We start from the raw sequence: 27,507 nt of genomic DNA, 5'->3' as shown, positions 1-27,507 counted from the left end.
TACCATGGCAGTTTACGCATTCAAAACAGGTTGTGGAACAGTTTGGGTGGTCTCCTCCGCATTTCGGACAGATAAACGACTTCGATGCGCAGTTTCTCATGCTATGCCCAAAATTCCAGCATTTATAGCAGCGAATAACAGGATGCACGTAAGGGTCAACATTAATCCGTAGACCATCTACATGCACGAAGGGGGGCAACTTTGTACATTTAAAAGAGAGACGAACCACTTCACTGGGACACCAATGACCATCATTTTTATCCCTTTGATTTAATCTTTTGGCAGAAATTACCTTTTCACTGCAACACACTAGTTTTAATATATCTTCATCAGTCACATCAAGATCTACATTTCGAATAATACCGTAACTCAATCCAGACTCCATTAAATTTTGTACATCCCAACCTTTATCAATAATTTTGTCGCAACTAAATAATTTATCCATGTTTTCTTTTTTATCAAAATCTATCCGAACTTTATAAGGGTTAACGTACTTTACGCCACAGATGCCTGAAATGTTACATTCTTTAAGTAGACGGGCCATGGCAAACTGTTTCGGCAAAATGTCCTTACTAGAGACATGTACTTGAAGGCAAGCTGCGTCATTATCCGTTGGGATCTTTGGGATATTTCTTTCTTTTTTCCTTTTTCTTTCTATAGAATTCCAAACTCGATCTTCATCTGTACTCCCGTTTTCGTCTTCCCTTTGTCTTTTAGTAGATTGTCTGGACACTTCCATCAATTGCTCATCATCTTCACTTCTGTAGTTATCGGAATCATCGTCCGAGTCCATCGGCAGTTTTACTTCCTGTCCCTGTAGCATCTTTTTCACTTTTAGACTAATTGTTGAATTGGATTTTGTCTTTGGGTGCTGGGTTGGGAAGGTATTACTATCCAATTCGTCTTTCAAATCCAGAGTTTGGCCAAGAGGCAACTCAGAGTCCTGTGATTCCTGGGAGACTATCTGCGGTAAACTAGAAAAGGAATTCTTAAGAGGAATTCCCACCATTATATTAGGACTAGCAATCTTGGCACTTGTACCAGCCTGAGAGAGATGAGGACGAGAGCTTGACAGGGATCTAGACATCACTCTTATTTTAAGATCGCTAATGGGAATGCGGGATAAGGATTTATTCTTAGCCTCGATATCAAGCTCATTATTGCGAACAGTCACAAATGCAGCGGGAGAAGGAGGGCTCTGGATTGTAATAGGAGTAGGTGTCCCTCCAGGATCGTCAATGGATTTTTTCCCCCCCATTTATTAAATTGTAGGTACCGTAAAATACCTCTACCAGATTTTAACCAGTTCAATAATTTAATTTAATAAAATTTGAGAAAAATATTATCCGTTTTTGACACTGACGTGACAATCGTCGGGCGACAAAGTTGACACGGGCAACTGTTGCCGGCGACTTTTTTGTCGCGACCATGGCCTAGTATGAAAATGCGCACACGAGGCGACGCAACTTTTCATACAAATACGAAAGTCGCCGAGCAACTGTTGCCTCCGTGTGCGCGCGCCTAAGGCTGAGCGCACACGGGTGCGACAGTTGCACGATGACATTTTTTGTCTCTGTCTTGCACGCATATAGTAACGAAAGAGACAAAAAATGTCGCCGTGCAACTGTCGCCTCCGTGTGCGCCCAGGGTAAAAAGATATTACCATAGACTAATTCTATAATCTTTGGATACCACGGACGCAACTTTTTCTTTTTTCAAGAAATTGAGAGCCTATCCAAAATAGTTTTTTGGTACTTCAGAATGAGTGTTTAAGGCCGGCAACAGACAGTCTTAAAAATTCATAATCTTAAAAAAAAATGTATGCAAATTGACAGTTCAAACTGATACTGACAGATCTGTCAGTGTCAGTTTGCATACAATTTTTTTTAAGATTATGAAAATTAAGACTCGTCTGGTGGCCTAAAAGTTTTGATGAACTGGTTTGAATTTTACAACCCGGCATCGTATTTTCTCAATATTGTCGGAATATTCTTTTAAATTCTTGTCATATAAAATCGGTCTTTCCTCTACTTCTTCAATTAAACGACAGATATCAATGTCGTCTTCAACAATCTGCATTTAAAATTATATTTATTTCGACTAATAACATACGTTCGCCCAAGCCAGGCCAGTGATAACTGTCAAAATGACAACCGACCGGCGACTGTTTTGTCGCCGTGTGCGCACTTGCATTGAAACCAATAGGGAAGGAGACAGTTGCATCGCAGGCCTGTTGCCGAACCCTGCGACAAAAAAGTTGCGTCGCAACATGTGCGCACCTTCATACTAGCCTATAGACCGCGCGACGGAGACAAAAAAGTTTCATCGCCCGTCTATGGGGGCCCTAACGCTCCGCGCACACGGATGCAACAGTTGCACGGCGACATTTTTTGTCTCTGTCGTGCGTCCATTCGTCCAAGGAGTGACTGCCAGTGTCAGTTTGCATAGAAATCTTTTCTAAGATTATGAATTTTTAAGACTGTCTGTGGCGTGCCTTAGGCCCCCCACAGACGGAAGACAAAACTGTTTTGTCTCCGTCGTATTTGTATGAAAAGTTGCGTCGCCTCGTATGCGCACCTTCATACTAGCCCATAGACCGAGCGACGGAGACAAAACAGTTTTGTCTCCCGTCTGAGGGGGGCCTTAGATTGTGAATTTTGAGATTGATCTGACAGATTGCATACATCTTTTTTTAAGATTAAAGGAACATAATCTCTGGAAAAAATACACATAACTTGCAAACTATCGCAATCCTTGACGCAGTTCAAATCTGGCTCTCTGGATGTTTTGTTCCGTGCACACTGATAGGTCGCGGTCGCGGTCGTTTTAAGACACTGACAGACGATCTGAAATCTGTCAGACATTGTCAGTGTCATTTGAACAAGTTTTTTTTTTAAGATTATGAATTTTTAAGACTGTCTGTTGCCGGCCTATGAATGAATTTTAAGACTGTGTGTTGTGTGTGGCGTGCCTTATGTACTGATTGTCTATGGGTTAAGGCCCCGCGCACACGGGCAACTGTTGCCGGCGACTTTTTTGTCGCGGCCATGGCCTAGTATGAAAGTGCGCACACGAAGCGACGCAACTTTTCATACAAATACGAAAGTCGCCGAGCAACTTTGTCGCCCGTGTGCGCGCCCTATAAGTGGTCGTGGTCTATCTGACAAATTTGCAATATAGCTAGGAACACACTACGCGGACGTCCGTCGTGAATCGACCGCGGACGGGAATCTGGACAATGAAGCTAGGAACACACTACGCGGACGTCCGTCGTAAATCGACCGCGGACGGGAATCTGGACAATGGAAATACACATAACCGTGCAAACTATCGGTCGACGGACGCGGACGTGGCCTTGAGCGCACGGACGTCCGATCGAAATCTGGCTCTCTGGATGTTTTGTTCCGTGCACACTGATAGGTCGCGGTCGCGGTCGTTTGAAGCTAGGAACATACTACGCGGACGTCCGTCGTAAAACGACCGCGACCGCGACCTAACAGTGTGCACGGAACAAAACATCCAGAGAGCCAGATTTCGATCGGACGTCCGTGCGCTCAAGGCCACGTCCGCGTCCGTCGACCGATAGTTTGCACGGTTATGTGTAATGTCATTGTCCAGATTCCCGTCCGCGGTCGATTTACGACGGACGTCCGCGTAGTGTGTTCCTAGCTTTAAGCTCGGAACACACTACGCGGACGTCCGTCGTAAAACGACCGCGACCGCGACCTATCAGTGTGCACGGAACAAAACATCCAGAGAGCCAGATTTCGATCGGACGTCCGTGCGCTCAAGGCCACGTCCGCGTCCGTCGACCGATAGTTTGCACGGTTATGTGTATTTCCATTGTCTAGATTCCCGTCCGCGGTCGATTCACGACGGACGTCCGCGTAGTGTGTTCCTAGCTTTACGACGGACGTCCGCGTAGTATGTTCCTAGCTTTAAATTACACATAAAGCTAGGAACACACTACGCGGACGTCCGTCGTAAATCGACGCCGACCGCGACCGATCAGTGTGCACGGAACAAAACATCCAGCGAGCCAGATTTCGATCGGACGTCCATGCGCTCAAGGCCACGTCCACGTCCGTCGACCGATAGTTTGCACGGCTATGTGTAATTTCATTGTCCAGATTCCCGTCCGCGGTCGATTTACGACGGACGTCCGCGTAGTATGTTCCTAGCTTAACCGTGCAAACTATCGGTCGACGGACGTGGACGTGGCCTTGAGCGCATGGACGTCCGATCGAAATCTGGCTCGCTGGATGTTTTGTTCCGTGCACACTGATCGGTCGCGGTCGCGGTCGATTTACGACGGACGTCCGCGTAGTATGTTCCTAGCTTATAGCTAGGAACACACTACGCGGACGTCCGTCGTAAATCGACCGCGGACGGGAATCTGGACAATGGAAATACATATAACCGTGCAAACTATCGGTCGACGGACGTGGACGTGGCCTTGAGCGCATGGACGTCCGATCGAAATCTGGCTCGCTGGATGTTTTGTGACCGTGCACACTGATCGGTCGCGGTCGCGGTCGATTTACGACGGACGTCCGCGTAGTATGTTCCTAGCTTATTTCTTTGCACCTGTACCTAGCCTAAGATGGCTCTATGGTATGCAATAGACATTAAAAAAAAAGAATGAATGACAGCATGCGATGTTGCTTGCGAGTTGCGTGACGTGAGAGTACTAGCTCTAGACGAACACGACGTGAACTATCGTATGACAGTTTTATCATTTGAAAAAAAAAATGTATTAATATATTTATAGCAGATAAAATATTTTTACATTTCTAGTATAACTCAGACAATAGTACAACAGAAGCAACGTTAAAATTAAGTAATAAATATTGTATATTTCGGCCCGAAACAGTGACAGTCACGTTTGTTTATTGGTTAACATCCGCCATTTTGTACTGTCGTTTGTTTAGTGACTGGGTCCTTTCTTAGTGATGCTTTTTAGTTCTCCCGAAAATATATGTGAATTTTCAAGTGTAGTACAATGTTTTTGCTAGAAACGTTGCCTTTAAAGGTATTATATTGAATTGTGTGACTTGTCAATCTGACGTCGGTAAATCATCTACCTATGTGCCGGATGTGTCCTACAATCGGTTAGGGCGATTTTACGTGCCACCTTGAGTGGTGTACGTGTCCCGACACCTATGCTGCCAAGATTATGAGTGGCAACGGGAATCAGGTGCCGTTGGCGCCGAATCAACGTGGCCCCGGACCGTATCCTTTTTTACTTCGTGTGTTATTGTGGCTTTATCATTATATTTACGTAATATTTGCCACTTCAGCATCTGGCAGAGCCGCATTCGCGAATCTCTGTTTACTGTAAGTTAACTTCACGTAAACTCACCTAACATACTATTAAAATAAGTGTTGAACCTTTGAAAGTAATTGTATTTTTGACTGTTTAGTGGTGTTATTGAATTAGCAACAAAGAGCTTAATTTATTAATGTTTTTATGCTGAACTGTAATGGCAACATCAAACCTATCCTAAACATGAATAAGTTTGCCTTGTATTTTGTTCTAGCATATTGACATAAAACGACAATGTCAACTGATAAAGTAATAAACATAAACAGGCTTAATACAATTACAAGTTATTTAGAGTGGAAACTGATCACTTAGTTTACTTGCTAGTTACAGGACAATGCGAGTGCCATTTGCTGAGTTGTGCGAATTATCTATTAATGTATTTACCCTTACCATAATTATATTGGAGTATTGTTTCACATGACTGGCCCAAGAAGGAACATTATAATTATGTTTGTACTTTAGGTATGCTACTAATTTAAAGTAGGTATAATATTGGAATAACAGGCAATAGAACTTATTTTGCTTAATGTCTCATAATAATTTGCTATGATATGGGTACACTGTATTAAATACTAAATAGTGGTGACAATATTAAAAACCTTTCAACATATTGTAAAGATATAGTCTTGTCTAATTATTATCATAACAATTTATGTAGAGGTATAAACACAATCAGTTGCAGGTGATTATATTGCTGACTATAGTGATATTGTTGTCTATGTATGTTTTATCAATGAAATTTTATTAACTGTAATATAATCAAAATTAACCAACTTAAAATTTATGTCACTTGAAGAGATATTATGCAACAATGCAAAATTTATTTGTAGAACACTGAAAATGATTTAGACAATATATACCTTAAAATTGGCATTTAGTATTTTAAATACTTGTAGCAATAATAATCAGGCCTCAGATTATTTTTCACATGGTAAGATGAAAGAAAAGTATGGAGTCAATATTAAAATTAAATTGTTAATTATATATGTTCATTTAATTATGAATAAAATAAATCATTTGAATAGAAATAAATTATATTGTAAATAAAAAAAATAAAACATTAGTTTTGTTATGTGCTCCTAGTTTCCAATATCCATAGAGCTAATAGATACAGGAATGAGTGCCTCAAAATCTTGACAAGGTATGGCATGTGTATTGTCCATTTCAAAATGATTACTGTAAAACAAATAAATAATGGCAACTTTTTCCATATTTGTAGGATTTAAGTAAGATTAATTTTCAATTACATTTTCGATCTGTTAACCTGCATAAGAGACAAAAGCATTATAGGACTAGGAAAATCAGTGAGTATGGGTATGAATAACAGTTAAAGTTTAGTTTTAATATCAACTCTGTAGTTTTCTTTCATCTTGCAATCACCAGTATAAATAAGTGATGATTTCTGTACCTTGTCATAATTCATATTAACATCTTGTTTGAAATGTCAGATGAAATCAATTAAAAGGGACAAGGTACAGAAATCATCACTTCTTTATGCCGGTGACTGTACAGTGCAAAAGAGACAAAAGCATTATAGGACTAGGAAAATCAGTGAGTATGGGTATGAATAACAGTTAAAGTTTAGTTTTAATATCAACTCTGTAGTTTTCTTTCATCTTGCAATCACCAGTATAAATAAGTGATGATTTCTGTACCTTGTCATAATTCATATTAACATCTTGTTTGAAATGTCAGATGAAATCAATTAAAAGGGACAAGGTACAGAAATCATCACTTCTTTATGCCGGTGACTGTACAGTGCAAAAAATAATCTGAGGCTTGATAATAATAACCAAGTCTGGTGACATATTAAATATGAAGTTGTCTACTGAGGGATAGAGGAAATGACGTGGGAAATGGGCTGGCCACCTGTCAATGCAATGTCACAATTTAGTTTTCTTTCAACTCATAAATTGCTAAAAGTTACACTGAAACCTGAGCAGTTTCATGTGCTCTGTCTATCGCTTTTGAAAATAGAGAGAGTTCATGCATGTGTGGAATAATAATAACATCAACAAAATAATTATTAGTAATATTAGTCAACTACAACAGTGTATACAACCTCAAATGTTTTTGTCTTGTGTTCATATTATTGTTAAATTAGCAGTCTTAGCAGGTGGTTAAGGAGGTGAGTTACTTTCATCTGTGTGTGTGTATTGCTTTGTTCTATGATACTGATGAACAGAAGGATTTTGCTTTAAAATAGTGTTTAATTTATTATTTTTTATCTTTGTAATTTAATTTTACTATATCTAAGTAAGAGAACATTATTGTAAAACTTATTACTATACATTGGTAACAGTATTTTTTGACATTATAGTGATGTGACAATGTGGATTTTATGTCTAAGAGTAAACCACACGGGTGTTTATGCATGCCATCCACTGTGGGGGAACCAGGGGTGATGATGGACTGATGTGGTTGACTGGTTGATAAAAATTATAATCTAATTCATAATCATATTCATTTATTTAATGATGGAGTCTTGTGTGTTCCCATTGATTTCAATATCTAAATGAAATTCTAAGATTTGCAATAGTTGCAATTGGTCATACATTGGCATTAATATCTTGCTATCAAGCTTATTTAGTTCTACAAATTATATGGTGATAATTGGTTTCTCCTGGCGACTTTATCCCTTTGACCATTATTTCGTTATATAAATGAACCGCGAACTTTAACGATATGCACGGCATGAATTAGGCCAAGGTGGTGGCTCAAGATAGAGGCGTGGAAGGATCTTGTGGAGGCTCTGTGCAATTTTGGGGTGCCTTAGGACATTCAACACACACATCATGAATTATTTGTTTTTATGATTTTACTAGAAAGAGAAATATTGCAGGGTTTCTGAATTATAAGATGGCAATATGTTTGCTGCTATCAGCCAAAGACAGTAAATGAAAAGACTGTCATGTCAGTTTTCTGGGCGAACTGTGGTTGGCATGAAGTATCTAAAATTAATAAACTAAAGACCAACAGAATCATAAGAATGAATAAAAATGTATACTTTCAAATTAGTAACTAATTAATAAATAAAAAAGCGCGGTAGCCTAGCGGTAAGAGCGTGCCACTTCTAATCCGGAGGTTGCGGGTTCGAACCCCGGCTGGTACCAATGAGTTTTTCGGAACTTATGTGCGAAATGTCATTTGATATTTGCCAGTCGCTTAATAAATGAATAATACAGGACATTCTTTCACAGATTCACTGAGTCCCACGGTAAGCTCAAGAAGGCTTGTGTTGTTTATAACTATAACAATGTTCATACCTAACTACTCCAAATTTCAAATCGATAGCATAAACTATTAAATCAAATAGTTGAGAGCCACATACCGCCAACAAATTCGCCTTTTTCTTGTCCTCATCCACTATATCATTTGCACTTAAACAGAATTCAAACCTTGTAATGTAGTTTTCCCAGCAGCCATTAGCCATATCAAATTCACCAAATTTAATACCCATTTTTTGCACTTTGCACTCAAAACCTCACAAAAACTCACTAACACAGTCTTTACACACGCTTTTACTACCAAATTGTCCCGTCGCCACTATTATATCGCGGAAATATCGCCGAAATTCGGGAGAGCACATGTGATTGCGTACCTGACAAATCCAGACTGGTTTTGTTGAAGTACCCTCATATTTCAATACACTACAGTAGTTATAACTTACGGTTATTTTGCAACTGAATGAACTATATCTATAACCCATCTTAATAATTTTCATCCCGTTACCTATAGTTAATCAAACTTTTCTCCAATAATGTCAACATTAAGCCCTTATGCTCAAAGTGCCATAAGTTTTGTTCAACCGACTTTCAAACAGAAATTTTAATAAAAAGTTCTTTATCAGTATCACACATGTAGCATAAGGACTTGAAACGTCATGTTGACGGTATAAACCTAGTACCTATTGATTATCACTGCTTATCCAACTTGATATCCAAATTGAAGTTGATATCAAGTGATATTGTTGTCATATAATTAGATTTTATTCTGTTGTTTTAAGCTAATACGGGCCACTTGTGTGTTTCAGGGTTAACCCACTAACTTAGAGTTGGGTTCCGCTATAGACCATTGGCTCCCAAATTAAGCGATTTGGTGCCATGGTCCACCATAGACAATTTAGAGGTAACATTAGACAAACTTGTGCACCATGTTACCAAAGATCTATTTGGGAAAGTTTATCTCAGCAGTTCTCGAAAAGTTTGTACAAAAATTAAGGGAAAAGTTAAATTTGTTTTTATTAATTCCTATTTTGTTACCAAGATTTTGTTGATGAATTGAGATTTTATTAAGTTTTATTTCGTCATTAAGGTTATATATCTTACGAAAGTCGAATAATATTACTAAATGTTGGTAACAAAATAGGATCAATTAAAATTTGCTGACGTGGCATTGTACAAAGTTGACGGGAATTGCTGATCTATGTTATCATTATGAAATACAAACAGGGCATCACTATCTACGTCAGTAATTATTTTATTAAAAACTACAAAGATCTCTCCTGGTACAAAGCTCGCAAAATAATTTATACGCGTATTTAATCTAGGCATCAATCTTGTTCGTCGTGCGGGCCAAGTTGTCTAAATTATTCATTATTATCAATATAAAATAAATTGTGTAAGATAAACACATTACACATACCTACTACATGCTACACAGGATCCCACTTAACTGACTCAACATAAGCTCAATAGCGCTTCAACAAATCTTCAATCTTCTTGAATTTGATGACCTGTGATCTTTACCTATATCATTAAGCTGAGGTAAAATATGAGTATTCGAACTTATTGGACACGGTGTAATTAGGGTTCCGTACCAAAAAGGTACAAAACCCTTATGGCGCCGCTCTGTCCGTCTGTCTGTCTGTCACATTATTAAATATTTCGAGAACTTCTTATGCTATCCCTTTGAAATTTGGAATACTTATGAACATCGTTAACCTCTACAAATTGAAAGTATTATTTTTTTAAATTTATTAATATTAATTACAGAAAATGGTCAAAATGAAAGGTGGCCAAACTGTAAATTTCAAGTAACTAGGTCAAATGGGGTATCGTATCATTAAAAAGAGCTCAAACTGTACATATCAAAACTATTTTTTATAATTTTTTGGTTGTGGAAAAAAATGTATTTTGAAAGAAAATGTAAAAAAAACACCGTCCCAATATCTCCGAAGTTTACCAACATACTCGTAAATTTATGAAATTTTCACCAAACATGGGTATTACATAATGAATATTACAGGAAAAATAAAGTCGTACACGTATCTTGAAAACTTTTTTTAATTTATAAAAAACCTTTCAGATTTACATTTTCAATTTCAACACCCTTAGGGAAGTTTATTGTACCTGTATTTAAAAAAAAATAACAATGAAAAATTACCTGCTTTCAAATAGAGGCAAAATGGTTAAAATCGGTTCACGCAATAAACAATTATCCCATAAAAATCATCTTCCATACTAGCTCGCGCGCATTAGCTTACTCAATTTGCCGATAGATTTCGCTGTAGTGTACATTGAACGTTTTTTTCCTGATATAATGAGGTCGGTTCAGGAGCGTCCTTGCGACATGTCGTAAGTCGTAAACTATTGAAGTCGAATAGTCTTGATTTTATATGGACGTTGTCTAACAATAAAATTGTATATTAAAATATTACTTGTTGTGGGAAATTGAGTCTTGAGGGATTTAGTCAAGTCTGTACAGTTCTATGAATAATATTTTGATGATTCAACTATTGAAAGTTTGTACGGAACCCTCGGTGAGCGAGTCCGACTCGCACTTGATTGGTTTTTTTTTCATAGGTACCACACGATGGTAAATATAAGTACAGTCCGCCTGGTGATAAGCAGTCACAGTAGCCTATGACGCCTGCCACTCTAGATTATTTTTTTGAGGATTTTATGGCCTGGTTACGAGACCTTTAAGCCATGCCACTCTAGAGCCTCCACATGCGCGTTGCCAGCCCTTTAACCAGTACGTAGCTTGCTCGCAAGAACCGGATTGCCTGGGGGAGAAAATTCCGCCTAAACTGCACAGTGTGCGACTATTTACCATTGTAAGTCGTGGATGTTTTCTATGTATAAAAGTATTTGTATATTATATATATCGTTGTCTGAGTACCCACAATACAAGCCTTCTTGAGCTTACCGTGGGACTCAGTCAATCTGTGTAAGAATGTCCTATATTATTTATTTACGGATCCAGGGTGTGAGGATTTTAAACATTTTCTCACATCACAAACCACCACAAGCGGTAGAACATACCCAGGGAGGCACATTTCACTTTAAATTCTCACTCACAGTCAAAGTAGCATTGCAATTGTATTTCAGTGAGGTTGAATTAAATTGTCGCATGAGTCGCATCCCAAACAAAAACTCGCTAAAGTATCGCTATCGAACACGACAGAAAACCGAAATCTAATAATCATCGGTTTTTCTAGACGTAAATCTGCGTTTTGAGGGTGCCTCCTTCTATGTATACAATGGATGCAGGACTGCGTTGCGTTGCCAAGAAGCGCTTCTCATTCAGACCTCTTTTCTAAGTTCTCACAGGTGCAAATAAGGTGTTTTTTTGTACCTCTGAAACATCTGAAATAAGCCGTGGGCAGTGACAGACGCACGAGGCACGAGTCGACAGAATTTTACCTAAGTTTGAATGATGTTTAAATCACTTCCCTTCGTCAAAATTATGATATTTATCAGTTTTTATTTTATCAAAATAGTGGAATAATAATAATAATTTTTTTGCTCAACTTTTTACTAAATCAACGCCATAATAATTGCCGCCTAATCCATACTAATATTATAAATGGGAAAGTGTGTGTGTCTGTTTGTTTGTTCGTCTTTCACGGCAAAACGGAGCGACGAATTGACGTGATTTTTTAAGTGGAGATAGTTGAAGGGATGGAGAGTGACATGGGCTACTTTTTGTCTCTTTTTAACGCGAGCGAAGTCGCGGGGAAAAGCTGAACTAGCCATCGACCTACAATAGGGACTGAGCTCACACTTTTTTTGCCATACTAAATTGAACCTTATCACCTGCGCATAAAGGCGTTCTTGACAGACTAGCAAAAGTGTGTCCACATGAGAGGGTCAAAGTTGGGGCTGGTGTCCCTCTCGCACGTGTGACCAGTGTTAAAAAATTACTATAGTAGTAGTATTTTTACCTGTATGATAACTAAGTTTATAAACTTCTTAAATTATTTTCGTATTATATCGAGGCAAGGGTATTAATACCTTGTAACGAATTGGTAAGTCATTATTATGAAGCCATAAAACCAAAAAATTGCGCAATTATTAAAAACCTTTAATTGGGTATTAGTAGATTTGGTAGTAACTTTGAATATTGACTGGTATCCCCAAATGATGACAGTGATGACGTCATTCAAATGATTTTGATAGTGGTAATAAGTGCGAGAGGGACACCAGCCCCAACTTTAACCTCTCATGTGGACACACTTTTTGGCCTAACAACTCATTCTGGTTTAATTATAATTCTGTGGAACTAGCTTTTCCTGCGACCTATAAGTTGATATCACAGACAATTTTTAAATAAAAAAAACATAGTACTTTTTTTATACAACATTTGGCGGTTGAAAAAACTCATTTTGCATACCTATTTTGCTATATTTTTTGTGTGTGTGTGGATTGAGTGAGCACCTTCCGAAAATAAAAAAAATATGCTGATCATTTAGTAAAAGTTCTAAAACAATTGTAAAACGAATCTCTGAATTTGTAAAAAGATAAATCAAAAGATACAGCCATTAACATGTGCTCACTCAGTTCTCACAAACTACCAACGAAAACAGTGAATATATTCATTTAACATATAATATTTATATACTAACGTTTAGTAAAAAATAGGCCAACCTACCTCTATAAATATTAGATCACCTAGTGACGTATTAAATTTTTTACAAATAGTTTCTTATGCTCACTCAATCCACACACTTTTGAAAAGCCGAATTTTGATGAAAAACATAAGATTTAGACCGCTATTATATGTGTATAGTTTAGTAAAAGTGAAATGGGAATTTGTAAAATACAAAACGAACCACTAACGTGTCAGGTTTTTTTATAATAAATTTTTGTAAGTGCTCTCACTCAGTCCACACGTTTTGAGAAAGTTAAAAATGTAAATATCTTACGATTTGTAGCACCTAAGACACTCGAAAGTACTTCAACATTTAGTAAAAATTTTTACTAAATATCCACCATCTAATATTTTATATTCGTTGTCTGGTTTTAAAGATATTCAGACATAACTTTTCTCATACAAATGTATCAAGTAGGGTGACCACACTATGTCGTCCCCACCTTCCCATTGTCATATTGAGATTGGGGAGTTTCGTTCAATTTTGATAATAGTTTACCGGATTTGTAAGTGGGAGCGAGAAAAGAATAACTATTTCTCGCTCCCACTTACAAATCCGGTACGCTCATCTGTTAGCGCGATTAGATTACCAGGTTCTGGTTTCTGTGTGTGTGTGGATTGAGTGAGCACCTTCCGAAAATAAAAAAAAATATGCTGATCATTTAGTAAAAGTTCTAAAACAATTGTAAAACGAATCTCTGAATTTGTAAAAAGATAAATCAAAAGATACAGCCATTAACATGTGCTCACTCAGTTCTCACAAACTACCAACGAAAACAGTGAATATATTCATTTAACATATAATATTTATATACTAACATTTAGTAAAAAATAGGCCAACCTACCTCTATAAATATTAGATCACCTAGTGACGTATTAAATTTTTTACAAATAGTTTCTTATGCTCACTCAATCCACACACTTTTGAAAAGCCGAATTTTGATGAAAAACATAAGATTTAGACCGCTATTATATGTGCATAGTTTAGTAAAAGTGAAATGGGAATTTGTAAAATACAAAACGAACCACTAACGTGTCAGGTTTTTTTATAATAAATTTTTGTAAGTGCTCACTCAGTCCACACGTTTTGAGAAAGTTAAAAATTTAAATATCTTACGATTTGTAGCACCTAAGACACTCGAAAGTACTTCAACATTTAGTAAAAATTTTTACTAAATATCCACCATCTAATATTTTATATTCGTTGTCTGGTTTTAAAGATATTCAGACATAACTTTTCTCATACAAATGTATCAAGTAGGGTGACTACACTATGTCGGCTCCTGATTTTCCCCACCTTCCCATTGTCATATTGAGATTGGGGAGTTTCGTTCGTTCAATTTTGATAATATTAAACTAATACCATATTAATTATCCATCTGCAAACTGTTTTTAGGTTATGTTCTTGGCCTAGTGATGATGTGTATTGTGTAATTTTTATCGACGTCAGGATAATAACCATATCGACATTCATGCATTAAAAAGGACATGAATGATAATTGGTAAGAAACAAAGAATATAATACTTCACTAGTAAGAAACCAGAACCTGGTAATCTAATCGCGCTAACAGATGAGCGTACCGGATTTGTAAGTGGGAGCGAGAAATAGTTATTCTTTTCTCGCTCCCACTTACAAATCCGGTGAACTATTATCAAAATTGAACGAAACTCCCCAATCTCAATATGACAATGGGAAGGTGGGGAAAATCAGGAGCCGACATAGTGTGGTCACCCTACTTGATACATTTGTATGAGAAAAGTTATGTCTGAATATCTTTAAAACCAGACAACGAATATAAAATATTAGATGGTGGATATTTAGTAAAAATTTTTACTAAATGTTGAAGTACTTTCGAGTGTCTTAGGTGCTACAAATCGTAAGATATTTACATTTTTAACTTTCTCAAAACGTGTGGACTGAGTGAGCACTTACAAAAATTTATTATAAAAAAACCTGACACGTTAGTGGTTCGTTTTGTATTTTACAAATTCCCATTTCACTTTTACTAAACTATACACATATAATAGCGGTCTAAATCTTATGTTTTTCATCAAAATTCGGCTTTTCAAAAGTGTGTGGATTGAGTGAGCATAAGAAACTATTTGTAAAAAATTTAATACGTCACTAGGTGATCTAATATTTATAGAGGTAGGTTGGCCTATTTTTTACTAAATGTTAGTATATAAATATTATATGTTAAATGAATATATTCACTGTTTTCGTTGGTAGTTTGTGAGAACTGAGTGAGCACATGTTAATGGCTGTATCTTTTGATTTATCTTTTTACAAATTCAGAGATTCGTTTTACAATTGTTTTAGAACTTTTACTAAATGATCAGCATATTTTTTTTTATTTTCGGAAGGTGCTCACTCAATCCACACACACACCTGGTTTCTTACTAGTGAAGTATTATATTCTTTGTTTCTTACCAATTATCATTCATGTCCTTTTTAATGCATGCATGTCGATATGGTTATTATCCTGACGTCGATAAAAATTACACAATACACATCATCACTAGGCCAAGAACATAACCTAAAAACAGTTTGCAGATGAATAATTAATATGGTATTAGTTTAATATTATCAAAATTGAACGGACGAAACTCCCCCAATCTCAATATGACAATGGGAAGGTGGGGAAAATCAGGAGCCGACATAGTGTGGTCACCCTACTTGATACATTTGTATGAGAAAAGTTATGTCTGAATATCTTTAAAACCAGACAACGAATATAAAATATTAGATGGTGGATATTTAGTAAAAATTTTTACTAAATGTTGAAGTACTTTCGAGTGTCTTAGGTGCTACAAATCGTAAGATATTTACATTTTTAACTTTCTCAAAACGTGTGGACTGAGTGAGCACTTACAAAAATTTATTATAAAAAAACCTGACACGTTAGTGGTTCGTTTTGTATTTTACAAATTCCCATTTCACTTTTACTAAACTATACACATATAATAGCGGTCTAAATCTTATGTTTTTCATCAAAATTCGGCTTTTCAAAAGTGTGTGGATTGAGTGAGCATAAGAAACTATTTGTAAAAAATTTAATACGTCACTAGGTGATCTAATATTTATAGAGGTAGGTTGGCCTATTTTGTACTAAATGTTAGTATATAAATATTATATGTTAAATGAATATATTCACTGTTTTCGTTGGTAGTTTGTGAGAACTGAGTGAGCACATGTTAATGGCTGTATCTTTTGATTTATCTTTTTACAAATTCAGAGATTCGTTTTACAATTGTTTTAGAACTTTTACTAAATGATCAGCATATTTTTTTTTATTTTCGGAAGGTGCTCACTCAATCCACACACACACTATTTTTTGTATGTCAAAAAGACACACAAAGAACTAAAAAACCAAACTTCGGTTCTGTGGTAAATACTAGTATTGATTTCGGTAATCTGACGCAAATGATTCATAATATAATATGTAATGGTAGTGTTGTAGTTGTAGCCCTACCATGCCACGAGTCACTGTCAGTGTCAACCTCGTGGTAAGACTACTGTCCGTATTTGTAAATAAGGTTTGTACTATTAGATAACACTAATATTTATTTATTCCACGATAATTTTACAACATTACAGGTTATACTAATTTATATATAGGCCAATGCGCTGTAAAATTGAACGAGGTAAGCTAATATTATAATTAATATAAACAAAAAGTATAAGCACACATACACAAATAAAACAATGCATCATTATTCAAAAAATAGCTTACAGAGGCGTATAAAACGAGAGCGAAGTTGTCTAAATCTATCACTAAACAAATCGCATTCTGGTGCAACGTTTACTATTGTTCGTTATAGGTATTTGTTTATTTACTTGTTCAAATATAAACAAATACACAATAAGAAATAATGAATGTAATTAAAGACATGAAGGTTATACGGAGTGATTTTGATATGTCTGACAGACTTTGGGGAGAGGGGGCGGGGATGTTGGTCACATGATTTTTCAGTATACACGGTGTTTCCGGTATCACTCAAAAGCTCAGACACCCCAACTGATTTTTATTTTTTTAAACGTATCTAGAATGTTCATTTTTTAATCTGATGATTATTATTTTTTTAAATTGAGTTTTAAATTTTCTGTGCAGCTCTACTCGGCTTTTAACTCTACACTCAATAAAATAATTGCTAGCTACCATTATAAACCTTCAAACTGTTTAATTGTGTACGTTACTGCAACGACATAAGGTTTACCAATAGACAGCTATGTCAATGTAAAGCACTTTAACCTGTGTCACAGTAAACTTCAAATTGGACAGGTGACTCAGTAAGCAAATTTAAACCTAAAATTCAAAATGACAAGGTTGTAATTAGGTACGAGTTCAATTTGTTATGACTTATGATAAACTTTAAAATTAAACTGACGCACAACGTCTATCTCGTAGCGGAAAAAATAATCGTCCAAGTAACCAGCCAGTATTAATACCCTTAAATACTGAAAAAGGTATACAACCTCTAACAATATGATATGCACAATGTTGTATTACAAATTTGTAGAATGGGCACGTAAACAATAACGAATAATACAAATTAAAACAAAAAATATTACCCCCATCAAGATATAGCTCAATCGATTCTACTCTCGATTCTGAACAAACAGTTTTCAGGTTTTTAGTGTTAAGTGAAACACGGTGTATATGTGTTTCACTTAACACTAAAAACCTGAAAACTGTTTGTTCAGAATCGAGAGTAGAATCGATTGAGGTATATCTTGATGGGGGTAATATTTTTTCGAGAGTAGAATCGATTGAGGTATATCTTGATGGGGGTAATATTTTTTGTTTTAATTTGTATTATTAGTTATAATAATAATAATATCTCTGAATCAGAAACCTATAAGTACCTTGGTATGTCACAGTCGTTGGGTATTGAGGATGTTGGCATTAGACGGTCGGTGAAGGAGCGCTTTTTCAGTCGGCTGACAAAAGTCCTTAACAGTCTTTTGTCAGGAGGCAACAAAGTGCGCGCCTTTAACGCCTGGGTAATGCCTCTACTCATATACTCCTTTGGCATACTACGGTGGACCCAGACTGAGCTGGACGCCCTGGATCGGAGGGTCCGCTCACTGCTTACCACACACCGTATGTTACACCCGCGCTCGTCTGTTATGAGATTGTACATCCCACGGAAGTGCGGAGGTCGAGGCTTCCTAAACGCCAAAGATCTCCACAACCGTGAGGTGTACAATCTCAGGAATTACTTCCTTAACAACGAGTGCGGGATGCATCGTGATGTGGTGGCAGTGGACGGAAACCTCACGCCGCTCTCCTTGGCGAAACAGAACTGGCGCAAACCTGTGGTACTAAGTACTGCGGACCGCAAGGCGGTGTGGGAGAGCAAACAGCTACACGGGCGGTTCTACAAGGCCCTCACGGGACCCGATGTAGATCTGCTCGCATCGGTGAACTGGTTACGATTCGGGGACCTCTTCGGAGAAACCGAGGGTTTTGCCTGTGCAATTGCGGACGAAGTTATGATGACGAACAACTACCGGAAATATATCCTGAAGGACGGTACGGTCGACATTTGTCGGGCATGCCGCCGTCCCGGAGAGTCACTCAGGCATATTATTTCCGGTTGTTCTCATCTTGCTAACGGCGAGTACTTGCACAGACATAATCTCGTAGCCAGGATTATTCACCAGCAACTTGCTCTTCAATACGGCCTTGTGGACCGCGAAGTACCGTACTACAAGTACTTACCTGCGCCAGTTCTCGAAAATGGTCGTGCCACGCTCTATTGGGATCGATCTATTATCACTGACAGGACTATTGTAGCCAATAAACCTGACATTGTGATAATAGATCGACTGCAACGCCGGGCAGTGCTCGTTGACATCACCATCCCCCATGATGAGAATCTCGTGAAAGCCGAGAAGGACAAGTCCAGTAAGTACCTAGACTTGGCTCACGAGATAACCGCCATGTGGGATGTTGAATCAACGATCATTGTTCCGATAGTCGTTTCAGCGAACGGTCTCATAGCGAAGAGTCTCGACCAACATCTTAAGAGACTCTCGCTAGGTGGCTGGATCAAGGGCCAGATGCAGAAGGCGGTGATCTTGGACACAGCACGGATAGTTCGACGGTTCCTCTCTCTGCAGCCCTAACCACCGGCAGCTTGGGCCCTGCCCCGCTGCTGGCGGCACCCTAGGTTAGGTTTTTTATAATGTGTTTATATGTGTTTTATATTGTTTTGTATGTGTTTTTGTATTTTACTTTTATATTCATATTATAAACAGCCTAGCCTAAGAAAGAAAATAAATAAAGAGTATAATAATAATAAAGGCGTAGGGATGTGACGACCCCAACGCCCATTGGTTTTACCAGTGCAATCAGTCAACGCAGGGCAGCTTGTGGCGAGCTGTTGGGGAACAGCGACCCCACGTACCCGAGTGCTCCTGGGGAGTTCTGTTACCCGTAAGGCGGGTGGGTGGGACAGTACTCTCTACCTCTGGCTTGCCTTGGCTGGCCGTCCAGAGTGGAGTCGTTAGGGCTATATGCCCCAGGGGTGGAAGTGAAAATTTGCATAAGACGCGAGTTGTTGCAGTGGCTTAACAGCCACTGGGCAGAAAGCGGTGTACACCTCTCGACACCCTTGAGTTCTCACACCGGTGTTGCCCTTGAGCCATCTTGGATGTCGCTTTTTGTGGGGGCCCATCTTGTGGGGACGAGTCACCGTCTGCCGGAAATAAAATTGGATACCGTTTTATTAGGCAGGCGTCCGGTTTTTTATCCATAGCCCAGTATTTAGTCCATCACTTTCATCAAAATAGACCAGTTCATTTTAGATTCCATTAACTCTCAAATAGTCCTTACACCCTGGCGGGTGTTGCCTCTGCGTGTGTCCCATGATACGGGCAAGGGCAACATCCGCTCGGTGTACCCCTTACATTTCATTAAAGTGTCGAAAGGGGCTCTACGTGTTGGCTTCGGCCCCGCGCACGCCTCCCAAAGGTCCGGAATACCATTGTTCCGTGATGGGAAAGACATACAAATAATAATAATAAATGTTTTATTGCAGGCAAAAAAAAACCCATACATGTCTTAAGAACTATCTATAAAACTATCTATAAACTAGCTAATATTAGTATTCCAAAATAATAATTCTATTATTATTTCCGATTCTCGTTCTGGTGAACAGATAGCCATATATAACAGATAGATAGTTATTGTTTACGTGCCCATTCTACAAATTCGTAATACAACATTGTGCATATCATATTGTTAGAGGTTGTATACCTTTTTCAGTATTTAAGGGTATTAATACTGGCTGGTTACTTGGACGATTTTTTTTTCTGCTACGAAATAGACGTTGTGCGTCAGTTTAAAAGTTTATCATAAGTCATAACAAACTGAACTCGTACCTAATTACAACCTTGTCATTTTGAATTTTAGGTTTAAATTTGCTTACTGAGTCACCTGTCCAATTTGAAGTTTACTGTGAGACAGGTTAAAGTGCTTTACATTGCCATAGCTGTCTATTGGTAAACCTTGTGTCGTTGCAGTAACGTACACAATTAAACAGTTTGAAGGCTTATGATGGTAGCTAGCAATTATTTTATTGAGTGTAGAGTTAAAAGCCGAGTAGAGCTGCACAGAAAATTAAAAATTCAATTCAAACAAATAATAATCATCAGATTAAAAAATGAACATTCTAGATACGTTTAAAAAAATAAAAATCAGTTGGGGTGTCTGAGGTTTTGAGTGATACCGGAAACACGGTGTATATATCGGGTGTTTCAATGAACGTAATACAAAACATGTTTTTCAAACTCGTTTTCCTATTACTAAAACACTATGTTAGGTCGCGTGTTGTTAAACTAGTTAATAATCATTAATATCATAGTTTTCCTAAATACTGTTATTTTGGTCACAACATTGTCTACCTAGGTTGTTAAGAGAAAATACTACCAACCTAGTTTTGTAGTATAAACTCACCTTTTTGTTTATCTTATTTATCTTATTGTATGAATAAAATGCATTTTGACATGTTACCTGTCATAATAATCAACACCTTGATAACTGATACTAAGGCCCACTTGCACCAACCACTTAACTCAGTGTTAGTGGGCTGTCATCTGTCAAATTTCATACAAAATGGTGGGTTAGCCCTCCATTTTCTGTGGTGCAAGTGGCTCTAATCTAAGACACCTACCAATGAGTGACCACACTTCAAGAATTGGATTTATTTATTTTGTAGTAGTGTAGAATTTTAAGACCTGGATACGTGCATTATATTCTTCGTCATTAATAGAGCCGGAATCACTTATTTTGTATTACGTTCATTGAAACACCATGTATATATCCCATTATACAATTAATACAAATCAATGAAATTTGCCTAAACGAGAAGTAATAGAACAATATTTGTTTGAAATATTTTTCAATTATCAATGTCCTTAAACAAGTGAAGTGAAGTCTCGGTAATTCGTGCCAATTGTTCTCTCAGATTTATCTCAATACTATCGTTACGCACTCGCATTTCCCTAAGAAAACACCCGCCGACGACTAGCAACCCCTGCAAATTCAGAAACAAAAAAGTCGAACTCCCCTTGTCAATTTCGTTGGACACCCATTGCCTGTCTTTTTCTGTTTAAACGGACATGACGTGAAGCTCGTGGGTGTTTTAGATAGACGAACGCGCTAGTACGATCTACGATATCGCTCCTAGGAATGAAACGAGCGGTGTATATTTCAGCGCGCTTCTCCCTCAATGGGCTTAACAGTCGCTTGGTGTGGGGTTGACTCGGGATACGGCGCTGGGTGACGCCCCAAATTTGTGGAGGTGAACTAAAAGATGTTTTTGTCCCTTTCTGGCATAACATCCCCTTTCCGTGCTTTGCAAAATGAAATGTTTAACGGTGTGATATCTCACAGTTGTTTTCTTCTTAAATAATTGGTGTTGTTCAAAGAATTGTAGTTTTTTTTTTAATAATATGTAATTAGAAGTAACGTAGAGCAGTGTCGATGTGCACGGTAGAGTGAAAGTGTCGCGGCGGTATTAAATTAAGTGCTAGCGTAGAACCATGTAACGCGCGTTTCCTTATCGATTTTCTGTATGCTGCAATAAACTAGTATTTAAATCGCGAAAGCGGCGTGTTCACACTTTGCCAACATGCGTAACTACGTAGGATTTCATGACCGAACCTCTTGAAGTAGAATAGTACATTATTGGTGCTGAATTTAGAGTTCATAAATCAGATTGTATTTTATATGGATTATTAATGTAAGCGTCCATCATATATACGACAACTCTAAGAAGTTACTATATTTTATGTAGTTTATAATGACATGAAACATTTGTAATTAATGCCTTATGCCGATGATCGTATCGCCATTGTTTTGGGAATGGTTCAACATATGGCTCGTACAATTTTTGAAAGATTTGTATCATGAAATTAAAATGGTGGCACTAAGAGGAACCAACAGTTCTCTGAATTCTCTGCCGCATGCATGTGCCAATCATGGAGGGCAGTCACAGCAAGGTGCGATCGATCTGGCACAAAATATACAAACATCGCTGAACATGCCGCAGTCAGCCGTCACTCAGCACATGAACGCGAATCAAATCAATTTGCCACTGAACAATGTCTCGCTGCAGTTCCTCCCGCAGCAGCCCAACTCGAGCTCGCTCAAGCATGACCAGCCCGCTTCTCGCTACTCCAACTCCAACTGTATGCTGCCATCGCACCATTACAGATTGTTAACTCAACCTAGTAAGTGCATACATCACGTGATTTGTCAAACCCATTTTGATTTCTTTTATTTGGATTTGTTTACTGTGAACAATTGTGTTTTGTATATTGTGTGTCGTATATGTATACGAAATAGTTAACGGCTGTTATTATAACATGTGGTCCATTGGGCTGGTAATGTTTTGATTGATGATCGTCGCGCGTATTTTTTTTTTCAAGATTTTCCTTAGCTAAGATATTCAGTTATCCTCGGGCGCCTACACCACACAGTGAGTTGATGACATAGTATCTACTATTATTATTTGTTTAAATAGTGAAGAGAATGTAATAGTGTTGTGATGTACAGGAACGGAATGCTACCATCCCTCGGGCGGCAGCGGAGCGGGCTTCATGCCGAGCTCGGGCGGGGGCGCGCAGCCCGCGCCGCAGGCAGGCCTCCGCGCTCAGCCGGCTCCCCCACAGGCGGCGCCACCGGCACCACCGCAGGACATGACCAAGAACTCCATGGTACTGTTATTTAATTGTACAATCTTGATACCCTGTCAAGCCGCAAAACACTAATTCAAATCTTTTTTTTAGCGTGTGTGAAACAGATGAGTTATTATAAAACTAAATTATGCCATTGCGACCTCATCAATTCTGCACAACCTGGTGATTGATGGAGTGTTTATATATTTTCAGACTGGGCACAGTTTTGTGGCACCACAGAGTCAGACACCGCAGACGCGGCCGCAGTACCACAACTACCAGTTCCGGCCGGGCCAGCACGGTACCAGGCCTAATGCACATCCTAGGTATTATCTAATCTACATTCATGTCATGATCGATCAATTGTGCTTCTATGAATAATTTGCTTTGCGACACCAGTCACGCGTCTATTTGACGATTTAGGCTGCAATGCGCTACCTGTTTTAATCACGATTAGCCGACTATCACCTCAATCTGATATTTAGAACAAAACTTGTGCAGGCGATCAAATTATGGATAGAAGATCCCACTTTATGTACGGTAGGGTGGTTTTTCTCATTGTATTACCTAAAACCTGTTGTGTGGATATAAAAGTTTCCTAGTTTCGAAATTTTATCTCAACCCCTTATATACATTTTAAAGGTTGTATAAAATCTAAAAAATATATAAAAGTAAGTTTTTGTACACTATTTGATTCAGCATGTGATTGTTATGTAACAAATTCTATTCTTTATAATTTATTTAACTATTTTCTCTTAGGTGAATATTTAAATAAAAATATAAAAAAATGAAATAAAAATGACTTTCTATGAACAGTGTAACATAAATTGTTTTAAGAAAAATAATTATTTAAATTTAAAGGTGGCTGAGCACCCCCTTGGAGTTGAAATAAAATCACGAAATTTGGCTTGTTACATACTCATACCTAATAGGTGTAACGAATGAGGGGGGGGGGCCAAATATATTAAAAAAAAACATTTTTGACCACTAATGTACGGGTATGATTAAAAGACAATTGGTGTATGCCAGTGTTTTCATGTTAAGGTAAGAAAAAACGAGAAACCATTTAATTTGATGTCTTAAGCTGGCTGGTAGAGTTTACTTTTAAATAATGATTTTGAATCATATAAATATTGAATAGATCGATGGATTTGATTTGGTTTGATGTTTTATAGTAAGTATTTTGTTCGTGTTGGTGTGGTGAAAATTTGTGTGTTTTCTTTAACCTTCGTGCCTTGAAACCCTCGCAACGTTCGTTCGTTCAACCTTCAACTTTCAACCTTCGTTCCACTTTTTGGCTCTGGTAGGTATCAATATTGGCACGTGCGGTTAAACAACTTTGCCCCCTTGTAAAACAAATAACAATTTTTTTTCCTTTTCCGAAGTTTAGTCTATCAACAATTTCAAAGTAATCAAGGATTCTATAAAATCACGATCTACCTATATTGATCGTTTATATTTTATCACATTTTAAGTATAAAACAGGCTTCAATATCATGTCAATTTGTTTTAATAAAAACCTTTTAATTTAATTTTATGAGTAAAACATTTGTGACAGAACTTATGAACCGACTAGATATTGCCCATGAGTCGTTCTATAAGCCATAATATATATAAATAGTTATTTTTTGAGAAACTTTCATTTTTTCACAGCAAAATGATATTGTTCGCTTAAAAACCGATGAAACAAATACAAGAATACATTTAAATGACGCTCAGTTTCACAAAACGCCTCATATCGCACCAGTATAAGTGTAGTAGCATTCGCGCCGCAACTCTTACATTACCTTATCAGCGCGCTCAAACAATGCAAAGCGTGTAAGCATAATTGGATGGATTTGTCAAACCAACCAACGATATTATTTATAAACCTGTAGCTAGTGCTCGATCTGCATACCGAAACTATATTGGCTTCACTTGTTATGATCGGGTTACCTTACCAACTATTTATTATTGGTGGTACAGGAAGGTAGCTCGATAAAACGCATTTATGAGGATATGACAGTTGTTTTTCTTTAGTCCGTCGTCATTGAAAGAAGATTTGGTGTGTAGAATTTCTGAAGTAAACAATTTATAATGTCGAAATCCCCAGAAACCGTATCTAACAAAGATAAACATAGGATCCTCATGTAAGTTCACTTATGAATTTGAAAGTATGTGTAACCAATTAGTAAACTTCATAGAAAATGCGTTTGTCTCATATCACGTGATTTTACTTACATTTTCAATATTCTTATTGACTTACACAATAGCCATTTTACTAAGAATCTTTGTATTTTAAACGGTACGTAGTTGTAAACAAATCCTTAGCGTCAACCGTTCTTAGACATCGACCGACCACATCGATAAAACATGTCATCAATACCTTAGGTATAACGTTCTCAATTTTGTCTACTACATATTATGTTTTTTCTACTTAGAGCACAGTACCTAATCCGTAATTTGATGTTCATTTGTCGATATCAATATCAGTGATAACCGCGAATTCTACTTGTTTTTAACCCCCGACGCAAAAACGAAGGGGTGTTATAAGTTTGACGTGTCTGTCTGTCTGTCTGTCTGTCCGTCTGTCTGTCTGTCTGTCTGTCTGTTTGTCTGTCTGTGTGTGTGTCTGTCTGTGGCATCGTAGCTCCCGAACGGATGAACCGATTTGGATTTAGTTTTTTTTGTCTGAAAGTTGAGTTATTCGGGAGTGTTCTTAGCCATGTTTCATGAAAATCGGTCCACTATGTCGCGGTCGGGGGTTTTTTCAAAATTTTAATTTTAATCTCAGCGTCCATATGGCGATCATTATTAACAGGTTAATCACTTATAAAATCAAAGTATGTACATAATTAATATTTAGACAACATTTATCGTGATAGTCCGCGCGGAAAGAAAACAGTTGTCAAATGAATGGGATTCCGTACATTCCACAACCGTTTTCTTTCCGAACAGACTCTCTGTTCTGTAAACAAGGATATAAACTGATAATTTATTATAAACTAACTACACAATTTTTATCTTATCTTAGGTATCTATCGTATGATACGCATATGATTTGTGTAGGTAGTTTTTAAGAAATCGTCGAGTAAATGGATGGTCTTATCCCCTATGAATTAAAAGATGCTATACTAACATTCTATTAATTTGCTTACAAATAATCAGTATAATCACTATAATATATACATATATAGGTGAAAAACTTGTCACCTGTTTTAATAGGCGTTAGTTTTGTTTGTGTTACTAATTTTAAATATGTGTTCTCTATTCGAACACGTCACTCACATATACAACAGGTGATTTTCTTAAGTTTTTCACCTATAACATCGTTACATCAGCAGTGATCGGAACTATGGGAGCAAAACTTTACCAAAACTTGCTAAGTGGACATTATAGTGCTTACAGCCATTAAAATCATATCTTTGTAGTACAGTATTGGAAATCTTGGATTTAAGTAAGTATATAGAATTAAATTTAACACTGATCTGAAAATTATAATCTGTTTTTTTTTTTAAATTTATCTCAGCTCTAAGGTATTGTTGTTAAGTTTTGTTCCCATAGTTCGGATCACTGAACATAAGTTTATTGCGTATGATGAATATACCATATTACGTTGCCATGTCTTCGGCTTCTTTAATTGAAAGCCTGCGCGCAAAGAGAAAAATCGTGAAATATATTCTTAATTCTATGAATCTTCTGTTTTCGCATAAATTTTGGATCGTTGACGTTATATGTATATAGATCTTGACCTAGATAAGTCTTCTCAGCATAGTTTGTTTTGCAGTCTATCTACGTTTAATCAAATTTCAAGTTACGCCCTCTGAGGGGAGCCTCTCCGAGGTTACACTTTTTCATAGGAAAAGTAAGCACTTTAATATGTAAACTGTCACACTCGTCTTGACTTCCCAGTTGTTATGATGTAATATGGGCCCTAATAACTTAAATGAGTTCATGCATGTGTTTGGTACAGGCAGCAGCAACCGTTCATCCCGAGTCCGGCGGCGGCGGCGGCGTCCGGCCCCGTCATGTACCACCCCACGCTGGTGTTCCCTCACATGAGCCTGCCGCCGCAGTCCTACCAGCAGCCGCGCTCGCAAGGGTAACTATCACCACAGATTCTATTACGCTCATAACC

The 27,507-nt window shown here is 37.5% G+C and overlaps 1 protein-coding gene across 3 annotated transcripts in view; it reads left to right on the top strand.

The window, feature by feature from the left end:
* The first annotated feature begins 4,720 nt into the window (after positions 1 to 4,720).
* The window catches only part of LOC125240626 (eukaryotic translation initiation factor 4 gamma 3-like), a 92,284-nt gene continuing 69,497 nt past the window's right edge, over positions 4,721 to 27,507 (top strand). The window contains exons 1-5 of one of the 3 annotated variants that reach the window (XM_048148603.1): positions 4,721 to 5,232; positions 23,166 to 23,191; positions 23,269 to 23,429; positions 23,604 to 23,716; positions 27,343 to 27,471. In XM_048148603.1, coding sequence (XP_048004560.1) covers positions 5,177 to 5,232; positions 23,166 to 23,191; positions 23,269 to 23,429; positions 23,604 to 23,716; positions 27,343 to 27,471 — 485 coding nt within the window. In that variant the 5' untranslated portion in view covers positions 4,721 to 5,176. Of the gene's footprint in view, positions 5,233 to 22,528; positions 22,944 to 23,165; positions 23,192 to 23,268; positions 23,430 to 23,603; positions 23,717 to 25,451; positions 25,520 to 27,342; positions 27,472 to 27,507 lie in introns of those variants that run through there. The other 2 variants (XM_048148602.1, XM_048148604.1) reach the window with 2 other exon arrangements.

Source organism: Leguminivora glycinivorella, chromosome Z (assembly GCF_023078275.1).
Source record: "Leguminivora glycinivorella isolate SPB_JAAS2020 chromosome Z, LegGlyc_1.1, whole genome shotgun sequence".
Taxonomy (NCBI): Eukaryota; Metazoa; Arthropoda; class Insecta; order Lepidoptera; family Tortricidae; genus Leguminivora; species Leguminivora glycinivorella.
The sequence above is the reverse complement of the archived record's forward strand: the minus strand, read 5'-3'. Positions and strand labels throughout refer to the sequence as shown.